General features: G+C 42.7%; 1 protein-coding gene across 4 annotated transcripts in view; it reads right to left on the minus strand.

Moving 5' to 3' along the window:
• Positions 1 to 25496, minus strand: part of SETDB2 (SET domain bifurcated histone lysine methyltransferase 2) — a 187417-nt gene that overhangs the window by 103133 nt on the left and 58788 nt on the right. For all 4 annotated transcript variants that reach the window (XM_029602852.1, XM_029602850.1, XM_029602853.1 and 1 more), the window contains exon 4: positions 19983 to 20108. In XM_029602852.1, the coding sequence (XP_029458712.1) occupies positions 19983 to 20108 (126 nt within the window). The remainder of the gene's footprint in view (positions 1 to 19982; positions 20109 to 25496) is intronic.

The raw sequence follows: 25496 nt of genomic DNA on the forward strand, positions 1-25496 counted from the left end.
CGCACAGACACACACACTAAGGCAGGGGTGGGCAATTAATTTTCCCATGGGGCCGCATGAGAAATTGGGATGGTTTTAGAGGGCTGGACTAATATAATTAACTCAGTTCTCAATAGCCCTACTTATGAAAAGACAGCAGTTTACCACCAATGCATGTCCTCTGAGAAAACACAACAAATAAGACCGATACAAACGCTTACATGCTAGCAAAATATCTCATCTCGGTAACAGACACAGAACCGACCTAACATACTCCCAGGATCTGTAGTAATGCACATAAACTAATCCGCACACAGTTACACCTGTATTATGGAATACACTCAAACAGGAGCAACCCTATCTATGAAAAGGCAACACTACAAATATTAAATCAGGTCCTAAAAACCAATACACCTCTTATTAGGAAAACAGAACTAGCAAGCACTATAGATCCCCACACAGAAATAATTGTAAAACTATACTAATAAGCAGAATAAATGTTTCAAAACAGCTATGAACAGAATAACATCCAACAATTAAAAACTCATAAAAACTATTAAACATTCTCCAAACACCAATAAAATATTTCAAAAAAGCAGACATCACACAATTAAAATGGCAGTCAAGAAAAATAAACTTAAAGCCACCTTTACTTACCCCCTCCAGCAGCTCTCCTACTCCCCTTCCCTGCAGGCCGTGGCACACACCAGAAGCAGCAGTAGAAGCTAAGCTCTATACTTATGGTCCTCTTCCTTAGTGCCCATGTCTCACACACACACACACCATACCAGTCATGCCCCCATGACCAGTTTCTGTCTCTCACACACCAATCATCTCCCAAACAGTCTTTGGCACACACACACCAGTCACCTTCCTGAACAGTTTCTCTCATGCCATACACACACACAGGCTTCCCACTCCCGTGTTCTACTTACATATATGGTCTTCTCACTCTCATAATCACTTTCTCTGTCTCTCTCTCTCACACACACACTCACCAGTCTCTCACTCCCATGCTTGTTCTCTCCACATGCACAGGCTTCTCATTCCCAAAATCACTTTCTTTCTCTTTCACACACACACACACACACACCAGTCTCTCACTCCCATGTTCTCTTTCAGATATACAGGCTTCTCCCTCCCATGATGTGTCTCACACACACCCGGGTTTCTCACTCCCATGCTCACTCTTCACATGCACAGGCTTCTCATTCCCATAATCACTTTTTCTCTCTCTCTCTCACACACACACCAGTCACCTGATCTCACTCATGCATACACATACACACAGGCTTCCCACTCCCAAGTTCTCTTTCAGATATACATGCTTCTCCCTCCCATGCTGTGTCTCACACACACCCAGGTTTCTCACTCTCATGCTCACTCTCTTCACATGCACAGGCTTCTCATTCCCATAATCACTTTCTCTCACATTCACACACACCAGTCTTTTTCTCTCACACACACAGTCTCCTTACCAAGCAGTCTCTCTCTCTCATGCATGCACACTCACCCAGGTTTCTCACTCCCACAACTCCAGGCTTCTTACGCTTATGCTTTCCCACATACCCAGACTTCTCACTTCCATGCTTTTTCTCTCACACACACACATCAGTCACCTCCCTGACTAATGTCTCACACTCTCACATACACATCAGTCATCTCCCTGAGCAATCACTTTCAATGTCTCTCACATACACACACACACATCAGCTCTCTGACCAGTTTCTCTCACTCACACACATGCTCTCAATCACACGCAGGCTGGCTGCTTCTCACTCTCTCTTACTCACTTCCTCTCCCCCCCCCCCCCCGAGCACAAATGGGAGCTGCAGCTGCCCCCGCAGGCCAAGAAAGAAGAATCCCATCGGCCGCGGGAGGCTCCTGCTGCTGTCTCCTGTCTCGATTACCGGCTGCTTTAATTGCTCGGGGACCGACGCTGCAGCCGATGCGGCACGGCTCTTTCTCCTTCCCGCGCACCGCTCCGAGTATCACTTCCTGTTCCGGGTCACGGGAGGGGGGTGCAGGCGCGGGAAGAAGAAAAGGCCAGCCGCGGGTGCCACACTTCTAACACCGCTGCCGTTACCACTGGGCTTGAATGTGCTGACAGCCCAGCGGCAGCGGAAGAGACCGGGAGACCGCGGACCGGTGGTTGGGGACCCCTGAAAAAAGACCACGAAAGGCGGAACTGTGACATACCGGTATGTAGGAAAGAAACTTGAGCGAAGGCATGCTGCCCGATTGGCCGGTGCTGGGCAAGGCTTGCCCAGCACCGGCCAATCGAACAGCGTGCCTTCGCTCGAGTCACTCCCTCCCCCCACCGGACGCTGTAAAAAAAAAAAACAGTTCATTCTCTGCTCCCTCGCTCCCCGATTGGCCGGCAGCAGTTCATTCTCCGCTCCCTCGCTCCCTGATTGGCCGGCCAATCGGGGAGCGAGGGAGCGGAGAATGAACTGCTGCCTTCCCTCTGCAAGGGAAGGCAGCGTGCCTCATTCCCCGTCTGCTCTCAGCAGTGGGCGGGCCGGATTCAGACCGTAGGCGGGCCGGATTCAGCCCGCGGGCCGCCCCTTGCCCAGGTCTGCACTAAGGGGTAGATTTTTAAAAAATACACACGCGCCAGGTAGCGCATGCACACATGGACACACAATTTTATAACATGTGCGCTCCAGTGCATGCATGTTATAAAATTGCAGAGTAAAGCAAAAATCGCGCAGCAATGCATCGTCGGGCTTCCCCAGTTCCCTCCCAGTTTGCTCCAATTAAGGAGCGGAATGGAAGGGAACTTCCCTATCCCTTACCCTAACCTCCCTTCCCCATCCCTATCTTAGGTACCCCCAATTTTTTTTAACTTATCTTTTGCTCCTCCAAAGGAGCAGTAGCAGGTTGTGCGCACCGACACCCTGCTGGCGCGCGATCCCCCGGCACAGCAGCAAGTGGCTGCTCTAAAGGCGCCTCCAGCCCCGCCCTGCCCCTTTACCGAGTCCCGGCTCTTGTACATGTAACAGGAATTACACATGTAGCCAGGCCCCTTTTAAAATGCGCGCGGCACACCAAGGTCCCACCGCACGCATAACCTCTGTTTATGTGTGAGCAGGCCATTAAAAATTGGGCCGATAATGTATCTGTGATGTTGAGGGAGAGGCAGCCTGTGTATGTTAGAGAGAAGGGAGTATGTGAAAGAGAATGAATGTGTTATTGTACATATATGAGAGAGAAAAGATAAAATTTGTGCGGCCCTATCTCCCCCAATCAATAACAATCTCAGAGTGACTGGAAATCAGATCCCAGGTATGGAAAGCAGATTTTTAAATCCTTATTAGTTTTAGTTATTGAGGGTAATTTGATGATTCTACTCTTTTGAAATAATTAATTTTGGGAGGAGGGGCCAGAACATTTTTTAATTGGATTTTTTATTCATCAGATTTTTTAAATGTTTTTGGTGTTTGGGAAATTTTTGATATTCTATTCACTAACTGGTTTGAAATATTCTTTTTATAAATATGATTTTACTATTATGAATGATGTTTTATATTTCTTGATTTTATTTAATGTTTTCTAAAGAATGGCAATGGTTCTATTTTTCCATTGTTGCTCTGCATTAGAGGCTAGCTTGTTGTGGGTTCCAGTTCAGTTCTTGCCAACATGTTTCTGTTTACGCTTTCTGATCTCTTTATTCTGTATTTGGTCAGGGTCTCTCTGTGTTCTGTATATGTGACCGAGGTGAGGTATTTTGCTAGCATGTAATTTCTGTGTAGGGATCTATATAGCAGCTTGGTTTCCTGATAAGAGTTTTTACAGTATTAGTATTCTAGAGCCTGGTGTAATATGTGCAGTGTAGCCTTTCATAGGTAAGGTTGTTAGAGTTGTTTTGGTATGGGAGGTTTAATATATTGTAATGCTAACTCTGTTCATGGCTTTCTGAGGGCCAAGCTCACATCCAATACACATTATAAAACGTCTAATTCCATAGGAGCTCCAAATTTCTTTTTTGCAGAGTTTAAATATAAAATGCATGTTGTAAGTGATATTTTTGCCTCAGAAGACTGTACTCTTGAATGTTCTTTTTCATGTAAAATTTGTTATAAATGCATAATTTGTGTGTGTCTGTGAAGGGTGGGTGTGCAAGGCTGTAAGGTTTGCCTAGGGTATCTAATACATTTCCTTATCCATGTGTTCTGGGCAGGGGGGCTTGTCAGTTATAGATTGTAGGACAGAGCTGGGGTTTATTTGATGGGCCCGGGACAGGCACTGAATGAATCGGGGGTGGGGGTGGGGGGGGGGGGGAGCAACACAGTAATTTTTCGCAAAGGGCAACAAAAAAACTAGCACCGGCCCTGCTTCAACGGCAACACTGACCTCCCTCCCCAGAGGTAGCTGAAGCAGCAGCTCTGGCCTTCCTTCTCCGGTGCATCTCTGGCTTTGGCAAAGGCTCAGCTCTCCCTCCTCTACAGACTTCCTTCTTTCTACTTCTTGCATGCTGCTCCTGCATTTGATTTATTATTTGTAATGTATATACAAAAAAAAGGTTCAGTACCTCTACGTACCCCAATGTCAATCTTCTGGGGGAGGAGATGTTGGAAAGCACTTCAGGCCTGCAGCTATGTTTTTGAAATTAGGATGAAAATCCATTTTAACCAATTTTCATGTTTGCAAAAAACAACCTGGGAATTTATTGGTGAAAATCGGTTTAAATTGATAATGAAGGCCCCTACTTATCAAAAAAAGTTATTTAAACAGATTTTATGGAAACAGACATATTCCTGGATCACAATACAATGGAGGATTAAATATAAAGTATCAAGGTTAATACACAAGCTAAGTAATACATCTTCTCATTGGATATGCGCTGTTCTGTGTACCTATAATCCTCTATGGCAGTGGTTCTCAACCTTTTTTCTGTCGGGACACACCTGACAGATGGTTCTCACATGCATGACACACTGACCCATGATCGTCTCGGGGCTAGATGTAAAAGTACAGTTTGCATCCATGGGAATCCCCCTGACCCACAATAATGGATGTAAAGCAGAATTCTGACATTCCCCATACAACTCACCCTACAAAAAAGATGTTCTGGTGTCATCTCAGTAATAGCAACTCAAACTCCTTCTATTTCCAGGCTCAATAGCCCTACTTATGAAAAGACAGCAGTTTACCACCAATGCATGTCCTCTTGAGAAAATACAACAAATAAGACTGATACAAACGCTTACATGCTAGTAAAATATCTCATCTCGGTAACAGACACAGAACCGACCTAACATACTCCCAGGATCTGTAGTAATGTACATAAACTAATCCGCACACAGTTACACCTGTATTATGGAATACACTCAAACAGGAGCAACCCTATCTATGAAAAGGCAACACTACAAATATTAAATCAGGTCCTAAAAACCAATACTCCTCTTATTAGGAAAACAGAACTAGCAAGCAGCTATAGATCCCCACACAGAAATAATTGTAAAACTATACTAATAAGCAGAATAAATGTTTCTAAACAGCTATGAACAGAATACCATCCAACAATTAAAAACTCATAAAAACTATTAAAAATTCTCCAAACACCAATAAAATATTTCAAAAAAAGCAGACACATCACATAATATTAAATAATTAAAATGGCAATCAAGAAAAATAAACTTAAACTTACCCCCTCCAGCAGCTCTCCTACTCCTCTTCCATGCAGGCCGTAGCACACACCAGAAGCAGCAGTAGTGGCTAAGCTCTATACTCATGGTCCTCTTCCTTAGGGCCCATGTCTCTTACACACACACCATACCAGTCATGCCCCTATGACCAGTTTCTGTCTCTCACACACCAATCATTTCCCAAACAGTCTTTGACACACATACCAGTCACCTTCCTGAACAGTTTCTCTCATGCCATATACACACACAGGCTTCCCACTCCCATGTTCTACTTACATATATGGGCTTCTCACTCTCATAATCACTTTCTCTGTCTCACACACACACACACCAGTCTCTCACTCCCATGCTTGTTCTCTCCACATGCACAGGCTTCTCATTCCCATAATCACTTTTTTTCTCTCACACACAAACACACACCAGTTACCTGATCTCTCTCATGCATACATACACACACACAGGCTTCCCACGCCCATGTTCTCTTTCAGATATGCAGGCTTCTCACTCCCATGCTGTGTGTCACACACACCCCCAGGTTTCTCACTCCCATGCTCACTCTTCACATGCACAGGCTTCTCACTCCCATAATCACTTTCTTTCTCTCTCTCTCTCTCACACACACACACACAAACACACACCAGTTGCCTGATCTCTCTCATGCATATACACACACACACACACACACACAGGCTTCCCACTCCCATGTTCTCTTTCAGATATGCAGGCTTCTCACTCCCATGCTGTGTCTCATACACATCCAGGTTTCTCACTCCCATGCTTACTCTCTTCACATGCACAGGCTTCTCATTCCCATAATCACTTTCTCTCTGTTACACACACACACCAGTCTCTCTCTTTTTTCCATGCTCGCTCTCCACGTGCACAGGCTTCTATTTCCCTGAATCACATTCTTTCTCTCACATTCACACACACCAGTCTCTTTCTCTCACACACACACCGTCACCTTACCAACCAGTCTCTCTCTCATGCACGCACACACAGGCTTCCCACTCCCATGCACTCTCTCACATAATCAAGCTTCTTACTCCCATGCTTTCTCACATACCCAGATTTCTCACTTCCATGCTTTTTCTCTCTCTCACACTCACATACACATCTGAGCAGTCACTTTCATTGTCTCTCACAGATACACACACATCAGCTCTCTGACCAGTTTCTCTCAATCACACACATGCTCTCAATCAAATACATTCTCTCACTTACACACAGGCTCTCAATCACACACACATTTTCTCACTTACACACAGGCTGGCTGGCTGCTTCTCTCTCTTTCTCTCACTCACTTCCTCTGCCCCCCCCCCGAACACAAATGGTAGCTGCAGCAGCCTCCTCCTCCAGCCCCCGCAGGCCAAGAAAGAAGAATCCCATCGGCCGCGGGAGGCTCATGCTGCTGTCTCCTTTCCCGATTACCGTCTGCTTTGATTGCTCGGGGGCCAATGCTGCTGCCGCCGCCGCTACTTTTCCATGCGGCACGGCTTTTCTCCTTCCCGCGCACCGCTGTGTGTGTCACTTTCTGTTCCGGGTCACCGGGGGGGGGGGAGGGGCAGGCGCGGGAAGAAGAAAAGGCCAGTCACGGGTGCCACAGCTTCTTCTAGCACCGCTGCCGTTTCCACTGGGCTTGAACGTGCCGATAGCCCGGCGGCAACGGCAGCAGGGAAGGAAGAGCAGCGGGAGAGACCGGAAGCACGCGACACACCTGCCGGTGCTTGGCGACACACTGGTGTGTCGCGACACACCGGCTGAGAAGCGCTGCTCTATGGATGTTTAGGTCTGCCCACTGTGCCTTCTAAAAACTTTGTCCCCTTAACTGGCTCACCTTTCTGAGCTGTGCAAACAGACCTGTATCATGGGATTCCCTCCTGGAACAGCTACACCTTATTACATGTTAAAAAATATTTAAGTAGTAGTCAAAAACATTCTTGTTTAGACAGGTTTTTAGTGTACCTGTTTAGTCTGCAATGCAGTGGTCTTTATTTTAATGCCATTTTGGCTATTTCTTTTTTTTTTTTTTTTTTAAATAAACCTTTTATATAACATAAAGAACAACCCAGTTTCTTGGCAATTTCTACATCCATAAGATGCAGCTTGACAGAATACACAGGCTCTTGTACATTTGCATAGTAATAAGATACTTCATACATAGAAGTATATAACTCCACTTATAGCACAAGACCTTTAAGCGATTTAACGATTAGCGAGTGTGCTTTTAGGGCAACTCCTCATTAAATGAGGGTGTTGCTATCCATGGCTAAGTGAGAAGGGATATTCAGTGGAATGGCTATGCCATTGAATATGATAAGTTATACTTAGCCAGATAAATTGTATCTGGCTAACTCTAGACGTCCTACTGAGCAGGTCTAACTTATTTGGTTAACTTAACCAGATAAGTTTGACTACCAGAACTTATCCGGTTAAGGTAATCGGACAAGTAGCTCCATCCTGAACCAACCCATTGCCTGTCCCCAAGATATCCACTATCTACTTTGCTGGAAAAATACTTATCCAGCTAAATGGCAGCCGCTGAACATAGCAGTAGATTCAGCAGCTGCCACTTAGCTGGATAAGTCCCTACTTATCTAAGTAGCACTAAATATTGGTCTCTAAATATGCAGCCAGCCGTATTATGTCCCAGGCATATTTATTGAGTTCTATCTGTAGCTCACTGTTCTACTTATTTATAAGACTTTGGATCCTTTCTGCTCTGTGTCTGGAATCCCTCTGGGAACTTATTTTATCTTTTGACTTAGGGTCACTCAAAAACCTCTCTAACATATTCAGATTTCATGGGACCAACCTTTGCTCCTCATCTTTATCAGTGAATTTCTTATGTTTAAATAAAGAACATGTGTACCAGGCATTCTTAAACTTGTCTTTTAGCTTATTAAATGAAACAATTTCTCCTTCTTTCCAGATCTCTCATACATGTCTTAACACACATTCCTGCCATCTCCACATATCCAGGCAGTAAAATACCTTCCGGCTTTCAGCAAGAGGGGAATTAGGAGAGACTATCTATTTCTGTTTTAATTAATATAAAGCAGGTGGTTAAGCGTGAACATTACAATGCAATATTTACAAGCTTAAGCCGGCTTGCCTTGAAATAGCTCTTTTGTGCTATTCTCTGGTATTTTATGTTATAATGCTTTATGAATGTATTCTTCTACCTGCTCTGAACTTTGGACTAGGGCAGGCTTTTCAATAAATAAAATAAACAAACATGTATAAGAACAACCTTATTAGACAGATGTCACCTGCACTTTTCTAAGCAGCCCAGAATCATTTTAGATAAAATGCGTTGGAGTATAATATACGACATACAAGATTAATGTGTTTCTTCTGCAACTTAACTTTTCACTTTTCTAAAAGAGAATTACTTGGGGGTTTTAGAAGTGTCATCCCTAAAATCTTATGGCCTATTTAAAACAAAGTTATATTCCTTGAGAATATGGCTCTTAAGGTGAAAAAGGTTTGTCAGCTGAGCTTGCTCAGCTTCATTTTGAAGGTGAGTCACCCAAACTACAAGGAATTCAACTCTGTCACTATAAAAGAATCCTCAGACAGCACATTTTTACCTTCAGTATCCTGTTTGTTCTTCAAACACCTGCAGCTTTACGTCAGGTTCTTTTTTTATTGCAGCAGAACAGTGAGTGTAAACAGGTTAAAACAAAGCACCAAAGGAGAAGTTATTGTCCAACAACAACCCGGAAAAGTAAAAGTAAACAATGTAATCAGCAAAACAAAACCTGCTGCTGAAAGTGACTCTGATGCAATAAGACGCGAGTAAAAATTGTGCGCTTTCAGCACACATTTTCTTTACTCAGATGCAAATAATTGGGAGTTTAAAAAAAAAAAAGGCTGGTAAACCTATAAATTTGCAAACAAAAAAAACCAAACCCCACACATTTAATGTGAACTAGCCATTGTTTATGCTTATAAAATATGATTTAGGGGCACAAAACATGTTGTGTGAGCATAAATCATAGTTCATATGCATAAAACATGATTTAGGAGCATAAACAATGGTTTATGTGCATTGTGTGCACTGCACAAAACAAATTATGACCACTGGTTGGTTCATAAAAGTTGTGTGCACAAAACACACATCATAGACCAGGAGTTAAATTTCCAGTATTACGAAAGCACGAGTCAAGCCTTTTCACCTCTCTGCCCTAGAGAGTAATAGCTAATGCCTTGAGATTTGCATGGAGAAGCGCTAAGCTGTGAGCACATTTTTTCTGCTTAAAACTCTTTGCTACATCAAGACTATGCAGTTCTATGAGCAAAAATGTGCACAGCCTAGTGCACCTTATTATATCGAGACCAGTGTTTGAAAAGAGTCTTCAACAAATTTAGATAGAAGATATTTTAAGCCAGTAATTAAGGAAAGGAAGAAGAAAGGTAATGATTAAAAGCAAACATTTGCTAAAGTTAGAGTTTGCCTGGTTTTCACAATAGCTGAAGCTCTTTATTTTATTTTATTTAAGTCTTTTTTCATACCGTCATTAAGTAGCTTCCGTCACAATGGTTTACAATAGGCACATAAAAATAAGGATGCTGAAACATTAATTTACACAGGTGCCATATCGGTCCGGTACATAGTTTTTTAAAATAAAATAATTGGAATGTGATACAATACTGTTCGGAGTTTTTTTTCGGAATTAAAAACAATGCTAACTTTATAAGTGTCACTTTATCTTATAGTGATGGATGATAAGACAAAGTAATATAAAAATAAAAAAATACAGCTACACACCTATTGATTGTGATGGTGTGTGTTTGATTTTCATTTTCATTTGTTCCTACCTCGCAGTTCGCCGGTTTCACTACTCCACCTACTCTCATTGATAAGCTTGCTTAAATAGCCAGGTTTTTAAGCTTTTTCGAAAGGATTTGCTGTCACTTTGTAACCTTAACTCTAAAGGCATGGTGTTCCACAGTATGGGTCCTGCAAGAGATAGAGCTCTCTCTCTTACTTGAGCGAGTCTTGCTGTTTTTATTGATGGAATTGTAAGGAGTGCTTTGTTAGCTGATCTTAGATTTCTGTTTGGTACGCGAACGTGGAGGGCTGTGTTAAGCCAATCTGCTTTTTCGTTATGTATTAATTTATGTATGGTGCAAAGTGTTTTGTATTGAATTCTTTGTTCAACTGGTAACCAGTGTAACTCGGCTAGGGTTTCAGTGATGTGGTCTTTTTTACTTTTTCCGGTCAAAATTCTTGCAGCGGTGTTTTGTAGAATTTGTAGTGGTCTGAGTGATGTGTATGGTAGACCTAGTAGTAAGGCATTACAGTAGTCGGTGCTTGCAAAAATCAATGCTTGTAGCACTGAACGAAAGTTGGTAATCGTTAGCAGTGGTTTGAGTCTTCTGAGAGCCATGAGTTTGGTGTATCCCTCTCTCACTTTTAAGGATATTTGTTGTTTTAGTCTTAATTCTGAGTCGATTATAACTCCTAGGTTCCGTACTTTCTCTGCTAGTTCTATTTTTTGGTTGTTTTTGAGAGTGATTGTGTTTTGAATGATCTCATTCTTTTTGCGTTCTAAGTGTAGGAATTCCATTTTTTCAATATTGATTACTAGCTCCATTTGGTTTAGTAGTTGTTTTATGATATCAAGGTACATATTAGCTAAGTTTAATGTTTTTTCAATAGTTTCATCTATGGGTAGTATTAGCTGAATATCGTCAGCATATATATAGTGTGTTATGCCTAGACCGGCTAGTAGGTGGCACAATGGTAATAGGTATATGTTAAAGAGGGTAGCAGATAGAGCTGACCCCTGTGAACCCCTGTTTGTAGGTGTATTTTCTCTGACATTACGTCTGATTTGAACTTGGAAATATCTGTTGCTTAGATATGATCTAAACCATTTGATAGTTATGTTACTTAAACCTATTTCCTTTAGTCTATTTAAAAGGATGTCATGATTTACAGTATCAAATGCTGCTGAGAGTTCCAGCATCACTAAGATATAATATTTGCCGTTGTCGAATCCTCTTATGATGTTGTCTGTTAGTGCTAGCAGGAGTGTTTCTGTGCTATACTGTTTTCTAAAGCCATGTTGTGATGGATACAAGATGTTATTATTATCTAAGTGTTCCGCTAGTTGCTTTTGTATAGTTTTTTCAATTAGTTTTGCGATTAGGGGTAGGTTTGATACTGGTCTGTAATTGCTCAGGTTAAGTGGGTTGCTGTTTTTCTTCTTTAGAATTGGTTTTACAATTGCCCCTTTTAGACTATCTGGCATGATTCCTTCCTCTAACGATAGGTTCACTATCTTTGTTAATGTTGGTGATACTGTGTTGGCTACTTTTTTTTATTTCAGTGGTTGGTATTGTGACGAATGCATGCGGGGCTGGGTTTAGTTTTTTTTTAACATAGTTTCTGAAATGGAAATTGAATCAATCTCGAATGTCGTCCATTGTTCTACATCTCTTTTTTTCATTTTGATTTCTTGTTTTGTTGTATCAGGAATTTTTGTTTTTAAGTTTTTTATTTTGTCGTTGAAAAAGGTAGCTATTTCATTGCATCTATTTACTGGTAGGTTTTGCGGAGGGTTGGTAGAATTCCTGTGACTTACAATAAAGAGAGTAGTCAGACACACAGGGGCAAATCTTAAAACCTGCGTGCGGGCATAGATTTGTTCGTGCAACCCGGCGCAAACAAATCTACACCCGATTTTATAACATGCATGCACAGCCACACGCATGTTATAAAATCCAGGGTCAGCGCGTGCAAGGGGGTGCACAATTGTGCAACTTGCGCGCGCCAAGCCGCGCAGCCTTCCTCCATTCCCTCCGCCTCCCCCCACCTTCCCCTACCTAACCCGCCCCCCAGCCCTACCTAAACCACCCCCCCCTTACCTTTGTTGGAGAAGTTGCGCCTGCCTCCCGGAAGGCGTAGCTTACACGCATCGGCCAACGGCCAGCCCGCGATCCCGGGCACAGTGGCAAATGGCCACTGTGCCTGGAGGTTCCAGCCATGCCCCCGCCCCACCCCTTTTTGCAAGCCCCGGGACAAACGCTCCCGGGGCTTGCGTGCGCCACCAAGCCTATGCAAGATAGACTTGGCGCGCACGGGGGCAGGTTTTCGGGGTTACGCACGTAACCCTTTGAAAATCTGCCCCATGGTCTCTTGGCACTTCATTTATTTCCTTTAAGATACATGCAGAACTTAAGTGGTATCATGTACATGTAACCAATATACATCATATATGATACCTATTTTACCTTATTTACATTCATAGAAACATAGAAATGACGGCAGAAGAAGACCAAACGGCCCATCCAGTCTGCCCAGCAAGTTTCGCACTTTTTTATTTTCTCATACTTATCTATTACTCTTGGCTCTTAGTAACCTTTTGGTTCTATTTCCCTTCCACCCCCACCATTAATGTAGAGAGCAGTGTTGGAACTGCATCTAAGTGAAATATCTAGCTTAATTAGTTAGGGGTAGTAACCGCCGCAATAAGCAAGCTACACCCATGCTTGTTTAACCAGACTTTGAAAATCAGTCCTTGTTGGTTGTTATCTGTATATAGATCCACTTTTCTTCATTCCCCCTGCCGTTGAAGCAGAGAGTTATGCTGGATATGCATTGAAAGTATCAGACTTTCTCCCCTCCCGTTGAAGCAGAGAGCTATGCTGGATATGCATTGAAAGTATCAGACTTTCTCCCCTGCCGTTGAAGCAGAGAGCTATGCCGAATATGCATTGAAAGTGAAGTATCAGACTTTCTCCCCTGCCGTTGAAGCAGAGAGCTATGCCGAATATGCATTGAAAGTGAAGTATCAGACTTTCTCCCCTGCCGTTGAAGCAGAGAGCTATGCTGGATATGCATTGAAAGTGAAGTATCAGGCTTATTTGGTTTGGGGTAGTTACCGCCGTAACAAGCAAGATACTCCCCGCTTTTTTGTGAATGCAAATCCTTTTTTCCACATTTCCTTTTGCCGTTGAAGCTTAGAGCAATGTTGGAGTTGCATTAACCATGTGTATGTTTATTGAATAAGCGTATTTTCAAAATACATACGTAAACCATTATACAAATAGTAATATATTAGATGGTAACCTAGTAAATTATGTCAGAAAATGCCTAAATTGGGTAATTCATTCTGGCCACTTGAGATTTTTTCAATTTGGATAGATAAGCATACAGCACATTTGTGACACTGCTTTTAAACATAACCACTTCTCTATAATAAATACACTTCCTATTGACTTATTTGCCATGTATAGTTGTCTTGACTAGATTATAACCTCCAATGAGAAGGGATTCTCTGTGTGTATCTATACAGTGTTGTGTATATCTAGTAGCACTTTAGAAATGATGAACAGTAGTAGGGGTGGTAATATATATGCAGCCCACCACCAGTTTCTCCCCATTGTCTTTTACCTGAATCTTTTATCCTTTCCTACCACTACCCTCCATATCAGTCCTAATTATGCAATCTGTTAATGTGCTGATCACTACCACTTCCATTGGCAGGCTGTTTCAGGCCCTGTTATCTTCCTCTTTGATTTTTACAAGACTAGCATTTAATCCTACACCCAAGTCCCCATCCATACTTATCACTTCTATAGCACTCCTTGATGTAAGCAGCGGTGTACAAAAACATACAAGAGACAGCCCCTTCTTAGTAGAGCTTATAATCTAATCAAGACAAATATACTGGGCAAAAGAGACTTTGGAAATGTATTTTATTAAAATGATGAGATGATGGTACAAGGAAGAAGGTTTTAGATTTGTTAGGAACTGGGCTTCATTTTGGGGAAGGGGGGACATTTTCCGAAAGGATGGGCTCCATCTTAACCAGAGTGGAACCAGGCTGTTGGCATTAACATTCAAAAAGGAGATAGTGCAGCTTTTAAACTAAACTAGATGATGTGGGAAAGCCAACAATCGCTCAGAAGTGCTTGGTTTAGAATGATGTATCTTTGAAGGATATTAAGAGAAAAAGAAAAATAGGGCATCCCAGTAGGGAGATCGCAATAAATGCCAAAGTGGACCAGATGCCTTTAAGTAAATTGCAGAATGATTCTAAATTACACCTGTTAACTGATGAGCAGGTTGTTAATACAAACAAGAAACATACTTTGAAAGGTCAGTATTTAAATGCTAGAAGTCTAAAAAATAAGATGGGAGAGTTAGAGTGTAAAGCACTGGATGAAGAGGTAGATATAATTAGCATCTCAGAGACCTGGTGTAAAGGGGGATAACCAATGGCACACTGTGATACCAGGGTACGAATTGTATCGAAAGATAAGATGGATCAAATTGGTGGAGGGGTGGCAATATATGTTAAAGAGAACATTGAGTCAAACAGGATAAAAGTTTTGCAGGAAACAAAATGCAATGTTGAATATTTATGGATAGAAATTCCAGGTGAAAAAGGGAATAAAATGGTAGTGCAGTCTGTTACAGTTCACCTGGCCAGAATTAATTCTGAGACAGTAGAGAGCGCTGAAGAGGATGCATATGCGCCCTCGCCCACGGCACCAACTCCAGGGTTGCTTTTGCCATCAGAGTAACCGTGGTTAAGGCCACTATGTGGGAAGTATCTTGTTCGTCAACAGTTGCACCTGCGCCATCAGCATCTGAATGTGATCCTACGGCAGGAACTCCCTGCCCTGCTACGTGTCAAACCAAACACAGAGATACTCAAGTGACTGAGATGGCTGAAGATTGCTCTTGGGCAGTTCACCACCCAACCTAGTTCCTGCAACAAAGGATCACCTTGCGTAACACCCGGAAGCTCTCTTTCAGACTCTTGGCCCGAATCAGCCAGTCATCCAAGTATGGCTGTACTAGGATCTCATCCTTTCTCAATTTCGCCAACACCATCACCATAACCTTGGAAAAAGTTCTGGGTGCGGTGGCCAAACCAAAGGGTAGCGCTCAAAATAGATAATGGCGTCCCAAAACCGCAAAATGCAGAGAAACCGTTGATGCTCTAGACAGATGGGAATATGCAGGTACGCCTCGGAGAAATCCAGAGACATCAGAACTGCCATCATCACTGAGTGTAAGATTTCCATGTGAAAATAAGTCACATGCAAATGATGGTTGACACCCTTGAGATCTAGGATGGGGCAAAAAGACCCCTCCCTTCTTGGGGACAACGAAATAAATGAAATCTCGGCCCATATTTTCTTGAGACGTGGGCACTGGGACCACAGCCCAAAGACTGAGGAGTCTTAAAAGTACACTCCACTGCCTGTCTCTTCTGCGGAGAGTTGCAGGGAGACACCACAAACATGTCCCAAGGAACATTGCAAAACTCCAGCACATAGCCATCTCGTATCACCTCCAGAATCCCTGGTCTGATGTGATTTCGATCCATCTCCAATAAAAAAAGAGAGGCGACCCCCTATCTCTTGTTCCTGGGGGTGGGTCAGCACACATTCAATGGGAGGCTCGGGGGGACTCCACTACCTGAGCTTGTGCCCCATCTGGACTGCCTAGGACGAAAGGACTGAAACCTACCCAAAGGTCGAGCCCTCTGAAAGGCCGCTCCACTGTAGGGTAAAAAATGTTTGGATCCCCTAGTATGACCTCTCATGCTGAAGGAGCGCGTCATCTGTTTCTTATCCTCTGTCAAATCAATGAACCTGGGACTCACCCCACTTATTGTCCATTTTCTCCAGCTCGCTGCCAAACAAGAGCGAGCCTTTAAAGGGCAGCTTCGTAAGGTTAGACTTGGAGATTGCATCAGCTGACCAATTTCTCAGCCATAAATGATGCCGGGCCACGATTACTGAAGCCAACCCTCTGGCTGAGGTACAGACAAAATCACAGCCGGCTTCTGCAAAAAGGCGGCTGCTGGCTCCATCACTGCTCTGGCATTCACACCAGATTCATTGACCTCCTGAGAGAGAAGCAAACAAGAGCGAGCCACCAGGGAACAACAAGAAGCTTTCTACAAACTCATTGCCATTGCTTCAAAAGCCTGCTTGAGGATGGCCTCAATTCTCCTATCCTAAGCATTTTTCAAGGCCGCTCCCCCTTCTACGGGAATAGTTGTCTGCTTGATAACAGCACACACAAGCGCATCTACTTTCAGAAAGCACAATTGCTCTTGTGCAGCTGGGTCCAGGGGGTCCATCAAGCCCAGCATCCTGTTTCTATCCCATGTTACAGTTGCTATTATTAGCAATGACTATTTTCTAAGTCAATTTAATTAATAGTAGGTAATGGACTTCTCCTCCAAGAACTTATCCAATCCTTTTTTAAACCCAGCTACACTAAATGCACTAACCACATCCCCTGGCAACAAATTCCAGAATGAAATTGTGCGTTGAGTGAAAAAGAACTTTCTCTGATTAGTTTTAAATGTGCCACATGATAACTTCATGGAATGCCCCCTAGTCCTTCTATTATCCGAAAGAGTAAATAACTGATTCACATTTACCCATTCTAAACCTCTCATGATTTTAAACACCTCTATCATATCCCCCCTCAGCCATCTCTTCTCCAAGCTGAACAGTCCTAACCTCTTTAGTCTTTCCTCATAGGGGAGCTGTTCCATCCCCTTTATCATTTTGGTCACCCTTCTCTGTACCTTCTCCATTGCAACTATATCTTTTTTGAGATGCGGCGACCAGAATTGTATATATTATTCAAGGTGCAGTCTCACCATGGAGCGATACAGAGGCATTGTGACATCTTCCGTTTATTCACCATTCCCTTTCTAATAATTCCCAACATTCTGTTTGCTTTTTTGACTGCCGAAGCACACTGAACCGACGATTTCAACATGTGATCCACTATAATGCCTAGATCTCTTTCTTGGGTGGTAGCTCCTGATATGGAACCTAACATTATGTAGCTATTGCATGGGTTATTTTTCCCTATATGCATCACCTTGCACTTATCCACATTAAATTTCATCTGCCATTTGGATGCCCAATCATCCAGTCTCAAAAGGTCTTCCTGCAATTTATCACAATCCGCTTGTGATTTAACTACTCTGAATAATTTTGTATCATCAGCAAATTTGATTACTTCACTCGTCGTATTTCTTTCCAGATCATTTATAAATATATTGAAAAGCACGAGTCCTAGTACAGATCCCCGAGGCATTCCACTGCCCACTCCCCTCCACTGAGAAAATTGTCCATTTAATACTACTCTCTGTTTCCTGTCTTTTAGCCAGTTTGTAATCCATGAAAGGACATCGCCACCTATCCCATGACTTTTTACTTTTCCCCCTTTGAAATTAGCTTCTGGGGCACCCCATGCAAGATCAATTAATTATTGAATGACCTCCATAATAGGGAAGAGACATGAGGCTTTACGCAAAGAAATCAAAATGGGCTCTTTCTTTGCTCAGACATGGATTTAGCCCCAGTACTCCCAGCATCTTCAATGTCTGGGAAATCAGAGCCAGTAACTCATCTCTATAAAAGAATCACAACATTTTTCTATATAGCTCCAATCCCAAAGGAATTTTGCCATCCAACAAGGAGTAAGGATTGGCTTCATCATCCCTGCCATTTGGGTCCCTATCGGGAAGGCCGGCAGCCAATCTAGGCGTACCCCAATGCTTACCCGCAGCACCAGGCGTGTGGGATTTCACTACCTGACCTGTTAAGATTGGCTGGGGCTGAGGACTGAGCCTGAAGAAAGGAGTGCAATCCTTGAAAAATTTCTACCTAAGAAAAGGCAGAGGGATCAATGCCAAACCCAGGGGGCACTTGTCCTGTGCCCACTAAACTACCTTCCCCTGCTGACTGAGGAGCTCCAAAGTCAAGCGACCCTTCTGGAAGCTCTTTTTCCATTCCCGCACCAGGCTGAGAAGAGCAGAGCTTAGTAAAATCAGACAAAGGCAATTCTTCCTGAGCCTCCAAACAGTTAGAGGGAATGCCAGATTGGGATGCCTGAATATGACAACCAACACACAGGCCAAGACACTTAGGCATCTTCACTATGGGCACCATCAGTCTGCCAATATGCCCTAACAGGCATTTGACAATAGTGCAGCCAAAATTTAGGTGCCCAAAAATTAGGCACTCAACACTGTGCTTTGATAAATGCACAAAACTGAGCTCCCCAGGATGCTCAGATAGCGCACGCAAAAAGTGCATGCATGGGTGCACTGGTAGGCACTCCTATGCATCTAACTAGGCATCCAACCAGATGCCCAGCTAGGCCTACAACTAAGCACACAATGGGACACATAGCTGTCATAAAAGGACAAACTGACAAAATGGAAGAGGGCAGCCTTGGGCAAACAAAAAAAGCACAAAAACACCACGGCCTACTGCGTGGTGTACAAGCAAAGCCTGACAGCAGGGTCTTGCCAAAAGGCTGTTCAACCCGCCAGGACTGCCCATGTCCCCCAAGCTCTCCTTGAGGCAGGAACAAATGTCAGATGGGCGCATTGAGCACTGAGACCGGAGAAGAGAGGAATCTCTACAAAAACTCCCCTCCTTCTCCAATTATAATATTATTTTTTTGATTATTATTACTCTTTACCTGAGCTCAGCCCATCCCAGCTGAGTTCAGAATCGATCTCCGGCTGTGGGGGGAGAGGGCATATACCTTCACAGCCGCTCTCTGCTTCCTGCACCCGCTGCTTTTCAGCTGGTTTTTTTTTTCTTTTTTACAGCTAAGTCCACACCGGCTGAAAACCAGCTACCGGATCAAGGCACTCAACTGAAGAAGGGATCCAAGAATATCACCTCAGGAATTCTCGACTGAGGGAGGGACCATAAGGTATCACCACAGGAGAGCGGGGCAAATTAAATTTTCTTCTTCTTTCTCCTTCTAAAACTTAAAGCAATCCCCAGTAGGGAGGCACCACCTTCATGCATGTCCACCATCTCCTGGAGATGGAGAATACTGGCGGGCGGATGTCACTGCAGGTGTATATATACTGTGATGTCAGCTTTGCTCTGTCTCCATCTGCTGGTAGAGGTGCATAACCCACTGGTTTTGGATTCACTTGTCTGAACACTAAGAAAATATCACTTATCTATAAGAATAATATATAATTTCTTATAAAGATTCAAATCTTATCCTTACCACTCAGTGCTAAGGTTGCCAACTGACCCCAGATCTACTGAACAGGCTAATCCAGTCCTGGTTTTGCCCCATTGCACGTATGGATTTGTAGTTCTAATTTTCTTAGGGAAATCAAGAGGACAATCAGAACTACAACTCCATGTATGCAATGGGGCAAAATGAGAACTGGATTGGTCTGTTTGGTTGACCTGGGTGCAGTTTGCAACCCTACCATTCATGTATAAATTATGAAAACATATGCCCTTATTCACAACCTGTCAACATAAAAGTTATTTAATGGGCAAGCTGCTCTGTTTATTACAGAGATTTCATACCTTGAATTGTTGCAGTTTCATTTTTTATCCTTTTTTGCAGAAAAAGTAGAGTACTATGCACTTGCTCAAAGATCAGGTCAAGTTTTCCATCAGCTTTCATCTTCCTCCAAAACTCCTTTGGATCATCTGGAATTTAAATATCAACATAATTATGAGAATAACTTTTCCAGTACTACTAGCATAATTAGCTAAAACCACCACTGTGTTTGTCTCCACTGAGGCAGTCTATGGTAGATGATGCTTTAGTCTGAATTCATTTCATCATGATAACAAATATGCAACGCTGGTCAGCAACTGTAAGTAAACATTTTACGTAAAATGTCTGTGCACCAACATAAGGTCAGAACATTGTTTCCAATTTATATCTGAAACATAAAGATTAAAACACAATAGCACATAGAAGAATAAGCTTAGTTTTAACTGAGTGTCTTATTAAAATACCTTTAACAACAATTAATTGTTTTATGATAGCTTAAGGTAGGGACAGATAACTCTAGTCCTTGACTACTGCCAACAGGTTTGGTTTTCAGGATATCTACAATGAATGTGCATGACATATTTCCATGTACTGCCTCTATTGTATGCAAATTTATTTCATGCATATTCATTGTGGGTATCCTAAAAAAACCAGACCTGTTGGTGACACTCGAGGAATGGAGTTGCCTCTTCCTGGCAAAAAGGAATACAGATAAGAATATTGAGACAGCAAGTGATTCATGTGACATCAAAAAGAAGACTAAAACACAGTGTTCTTAAATGTCACAAGAAGCAATTGACTACCTATTTTATTGACCTTATAGTATGTACAGTATAGGCTAGAAAGGCAACAGAGAAATACAAAGTACTGAACTGGACTAGAAAGGCGACAGAGAAATACAAAGTAATAAATAAAATAAATTTATACAGCTTTAAACCCTTAAATCTCTCACTTTATGTGGCATTACCAGTAGTTTAGAAAAGAAACAGCAATATAACTAAAATGTAATACTAATACTAAAATGGAGGAAGAAAAAGTCTATCTACCAAACCAACCCTTCTAAGTAATGTTTAAAATATAACAAAGGTAGGAGAGGAGATATAGGGAGACACATGACTATCCTCTTAAATAGTTCTTCCAAGGCCTTAGGAAAAGTGAATCATATAGGACTGGAATACCAATCTCAGAACTTATTTATTAGTCACTATCAGCAAAATATCCTTTATTCACTGCAACAATTGTGGTGCTTATGTCCCAAGGCCTATCATTTGGAGAATTAAGGGTTGTCTAATTTACCTTCAGTTGTCTGCCATGAATAAGGAGCTAATTCACCTGAAAGATAAAATGTCCACGTTTCAAATAACCTCCCCTTCCTTCCAGTATCCAGAATTACTCTCCAGTCTCCCAGAGGGGATTCAAAAATCCAGGCATAAATGGTTTACACTGGGCTCTGGTAGAACGAGACTAAAACAACCAGTTTCCCCAACTTTGATGCATCCTGTGTATCCGCCGCCACTCCCACAGAGAAGTCAGACATCCAAGATTCAGAAACCCAGGAATAATTGGATTACAGTAGACTCTAGCAGATTAAAGCCTGTGGTGAAGAGACAACCACTCTCCCCATTGTTACCCTTACATAATGCATTTTCTGCACTGGAAAATGAGGATGCCCCACTAATAGACTATATAGTGATGTCTAAAAGGAAGTAGTCACCCAATGCACCCAGGAACACTTCAACATGATCAAATGTCAGAAAAGAAAGTTTCTTCTGCTGGGAGACTCAGTCACCAGAGGAACTAATTTGGGAACTTATTTAGATGGGGACACAACAGTTAAATGCCTTCCACCTCCTCAGCTAATAGAAATGCAAACCAGGTGGTCAAAGCAATTACAGAAGAAAGTAAGGACTCTGATATCAATGTTATCATCCATCTGGGGACCAATGACCTCGCTAGAAATGGTGTCCATAATGTACAGAAAGATTTCCAAAATTAGGGCAAAAGATTAGATACGTGGCAAAGACCATTGACTTTTCAGATGTATTACCTGTTCATGGAAAGGATAGGCTATGCAAAATAGGTAATTTTAAGTCCTGACTCTAAACCTGGAATAGGAAAAGTGGTTTCGGATACATTGGAGGCTGGAGCCATGAATGAAGCAATAAAAGGTTATATGATAAGGATAGCCCACTTTTGTCTATGGCACGAAAGAGGACACAATGTAGAATCTGAATTTTGCACTTAATCAGGCATTAAAACTAGAGAGCGAGGGTGTAGGAGGTGGCCTGTGAAATTGGCATGCAAAACCCAATCAAAACAGGAAGAGGGAAGACAAAGTAACAAAATCAATCAGTTCAAAAATGCAGAAAAGGTGACTAGACAGAGCAACTGGAAAGCTATGACCCCAAATGCTTGTAGTCTGAGCAAAAAAATCCCAGACCTGCAGGTCCTAATGTTGGAGGCAGACATGGACATTGCTGCTGTTAAGATTTGGTTCATTGAGTCTCATGACTGGGATACGGCCATCCCAGGCTATAACTTGTTAATGAAGGACAGAGAGGAAAGAATAGGGGGAGAAGTAGCTCTTTATGTCAAAAAGAATATCCAAGCAATTGAATTGCAAGTAACAAGGGGTAGGGAAAAAGCATTATGGATCGTCCTAAAAAAAGAAGATGGTGCTTCCATTTTTATGGTGTGATCTACAGGCCACTGACTCAAACTGAAGAACTGGGCAGAGATCTCATTGAAGACATTCAAAAGGTAGGTAAGAAGGGTGAAGTGTTGCTCATTGGAGACTTTAATCTGCTGGATATGGATAGGAGTATCCCTTTTGCAGAATCAATGAGAAGTAGAGAGATAGTGGATGCCCTTCAAGAGGCTCTGCTCAAACAAATAGTAATGAAACCCATGAAGGAGAGTACAATACCCAATTTAGTGCTCACTAATGGGGATAATGTTACTAATGTTAGGTAGGGGCTCACCTGAACACCAGTGATCATCATCAGATGGTATGTTCAATATAGCAAATAGGATTCAGAGAAGTCACACGAAGACCCAAGTTTTGAATTTGAACATGGGCTATTTTTCCCTATATGCATCACATATTTCCATGTTAAATTTCATTTGCCATTTGGATGCCCAATCTTCCAGTCTCAAAAGGTCCTTCTGCAATTTATCACAATCCGCTTGTGATTTAACTACTCTGAATAATTTTGTATCATCTGCAAATTTAATTACCTCACTCATCGCATTCCTTTCTAGATCATTTATAAATAGATTGAAAAGCACTAGTCAAAGTACAGATCCCTGAGGTACTCCAATATTTACTCTTTTCCACTGAGAACATTGACCATTTAATCCTACTCTGTTTCCTGTCTTTTAACCAGTTTATATTCCACGAAAGGACACCACCTCCTATCCCATGACTTTTTTGTTTTCTTAGAAGCCTCTCATGCGGGAATTTGTTGAACGCCTTCTGAAAATCCAAAGACACCACATCTACAAGTATACCTTTGTCCACATTTTAATTCACCCCTTCAAAAAAATGTAGGAGATTTCTGAGGCAAGACAATTTCCCTTGGGTAAATCCATGCTAACTGTGTTCCATTAAACCATGTCTTTCTATATGCTCTGTGATTTTGATCTTTAAAATAGTTTCCACTATCTTTCCTGGGCTCTGAAGTCAGGCTTATTGGTCCATAGTTTTCCGGATTACCCCTGAGTCCTTTTTAAATATTGGGATTATATTGACCATCCTCCAGTCTTCAGGTACAGTGGATAATTTTAATGATAGTTATAAATTTAAAAAAATAGATCTGAAATTTCATTTTTGAGTTCCTTCAGAACCCTGGGGTGCATAACATCCGGTCCAGGTGATTTGCTACTCTTTGTCAAATCTGGTCTACTACATCTTCGAGGTTCACAGTTCAATTCATCTGACTTCTCACCCTTGAAAACCATCTCTGGAACCTGTATCTCCCCATCATTCTCATTAGTAAACACAGAAGCAAATAATTCATTTATAGTCTTTCTGCAATGGCCTTATCTTCCCTAAGAGACTCTTTAATGCCCCAGTCATCTAACAGTCCAACCGACTCCCTCACAGCTTTCTTGTTTTGGATATATTTTTAAAAGTTTTTTTATTATGAATATTTTCCTCTACGGTCAACTTCATTTCAAATTCTCTCTTAGCCTGCCTTAACAAGTTTTTACACTTAACTTGACAATGCTTATGCTTTTTCCTATTTTCTTCAGAGGGATCCTTCTTCCAATTTTTGAAGTATTTTTTTTGGTTAAAATAGCCTCTTTCACCTCACCTTTTAACCATGCCAGTAATCATTTTACCTTCCTTCCACTTTCTTAATGCATGGAATACATCTGGACTGCACATCTAAGATTGTATTTTTAAACAATGTCCACACATGTTGTACACTTTTAACCTTTGCAACTGCACCTTTCATTTTTTTTCTAACTATTTTCCTCATTTTATCAAAGTTTCCCTTTTAAAAATTTAGGGGCGGATTTTCAGAGCCCTGCTCGCGTAAATCCGCCCAAAACCGGGCGGATTTACGCGAGCAGGGCCCTGCGCGCCGGGAAGCCTATTTTACATAGGCCTCCCGGCGCGCGCAGAGCCCCGGGACTCGCGTAAGTCCCGGGGTTCTCGGAGGGGGGCGTGTCGGGGGGCGGGCCCGGTCATCGTGGCGTTCCGGGGGCGTGTCGGCAGCGTTTTGGGGGCGGGTACGGGGGCGTGGCCGCGCCCTCCGTACCCGCCCCCAGGTCGCGGCCCGGCGCGCAGCAGGCCCGCTGGCGCGCGGGGATTTACGTCTCCCTCCGGGAGGCGTAAATCCCCCGACAAAGGTAAGGGGGGGGGTGTAGACAGGGCCGGGTGGGTGGGTTAGGTAGGGGAAGGGAGGGTAAGGTGAGGGGAGGGCAAAGGAAAGTTCCCTCCGAGGCCGCTCCGATTTCGGAGCGGCCTTGGAGGGAACGGGGGGAGGCAGCGCGGCTCGGCGCGCGCAGGCTATACAAAATCGATAGCCTTGCGCGCGCCGATCCAGGATTTTAGTGGATACGCGCGGCTCCGCGCGTATCTACTAAAATCCAGCGTACTTTTGCTTGAGTCTGATGCGCAAGCAAAAGTAGGCTGATCGCGCTTCTTTTAAAATCTACCCCTTAGTGTTAGAGCTGTAGATTTACATATTGTCCCCCTTCCAGTCATTGGCTTAAATTTTATCATGTTATGATCGCTATTGACAAGTGACCCCACCACAGTTACCTCTCTCACCAAATCCTGCATTCCACTAAGAATTAAATCTAAGATGGTTGCCTCCCTCATTGGTTCCGAATCATTCTGCCCAACATGGGCTGCCACAGGGGAAAGGCATACAGCAGCTTGTCCTCCGGCCAATCCAGCATGAGGGCATCAATGCCCAAAGACTTTGTATCTCTCCTGCGACTGAAGAAGCGAGGGACTTTCACAATCTGAAAAGTAGGTCTATCAAGGCCGTAAACGGAAGGCCCCAGCTATCCACTATTAGCCG

This window comes from Rhinatrema bivittatum, chromosome 5 (assembly GCF_901001135.1).
Source record: "Rhinatrema bivittatum chromosome 5, aRhiBiv1.1, whole genome shotgun sequence".
In the NCBI taxonomy this organism is placed as follows: domain Eukaryota; kingdom Metazoa; phylum Chordata; class Amphibia; order Gymnophiona; family Rhinatrematidae; genus Rhinatrema; species Rhinatrema bivittatum.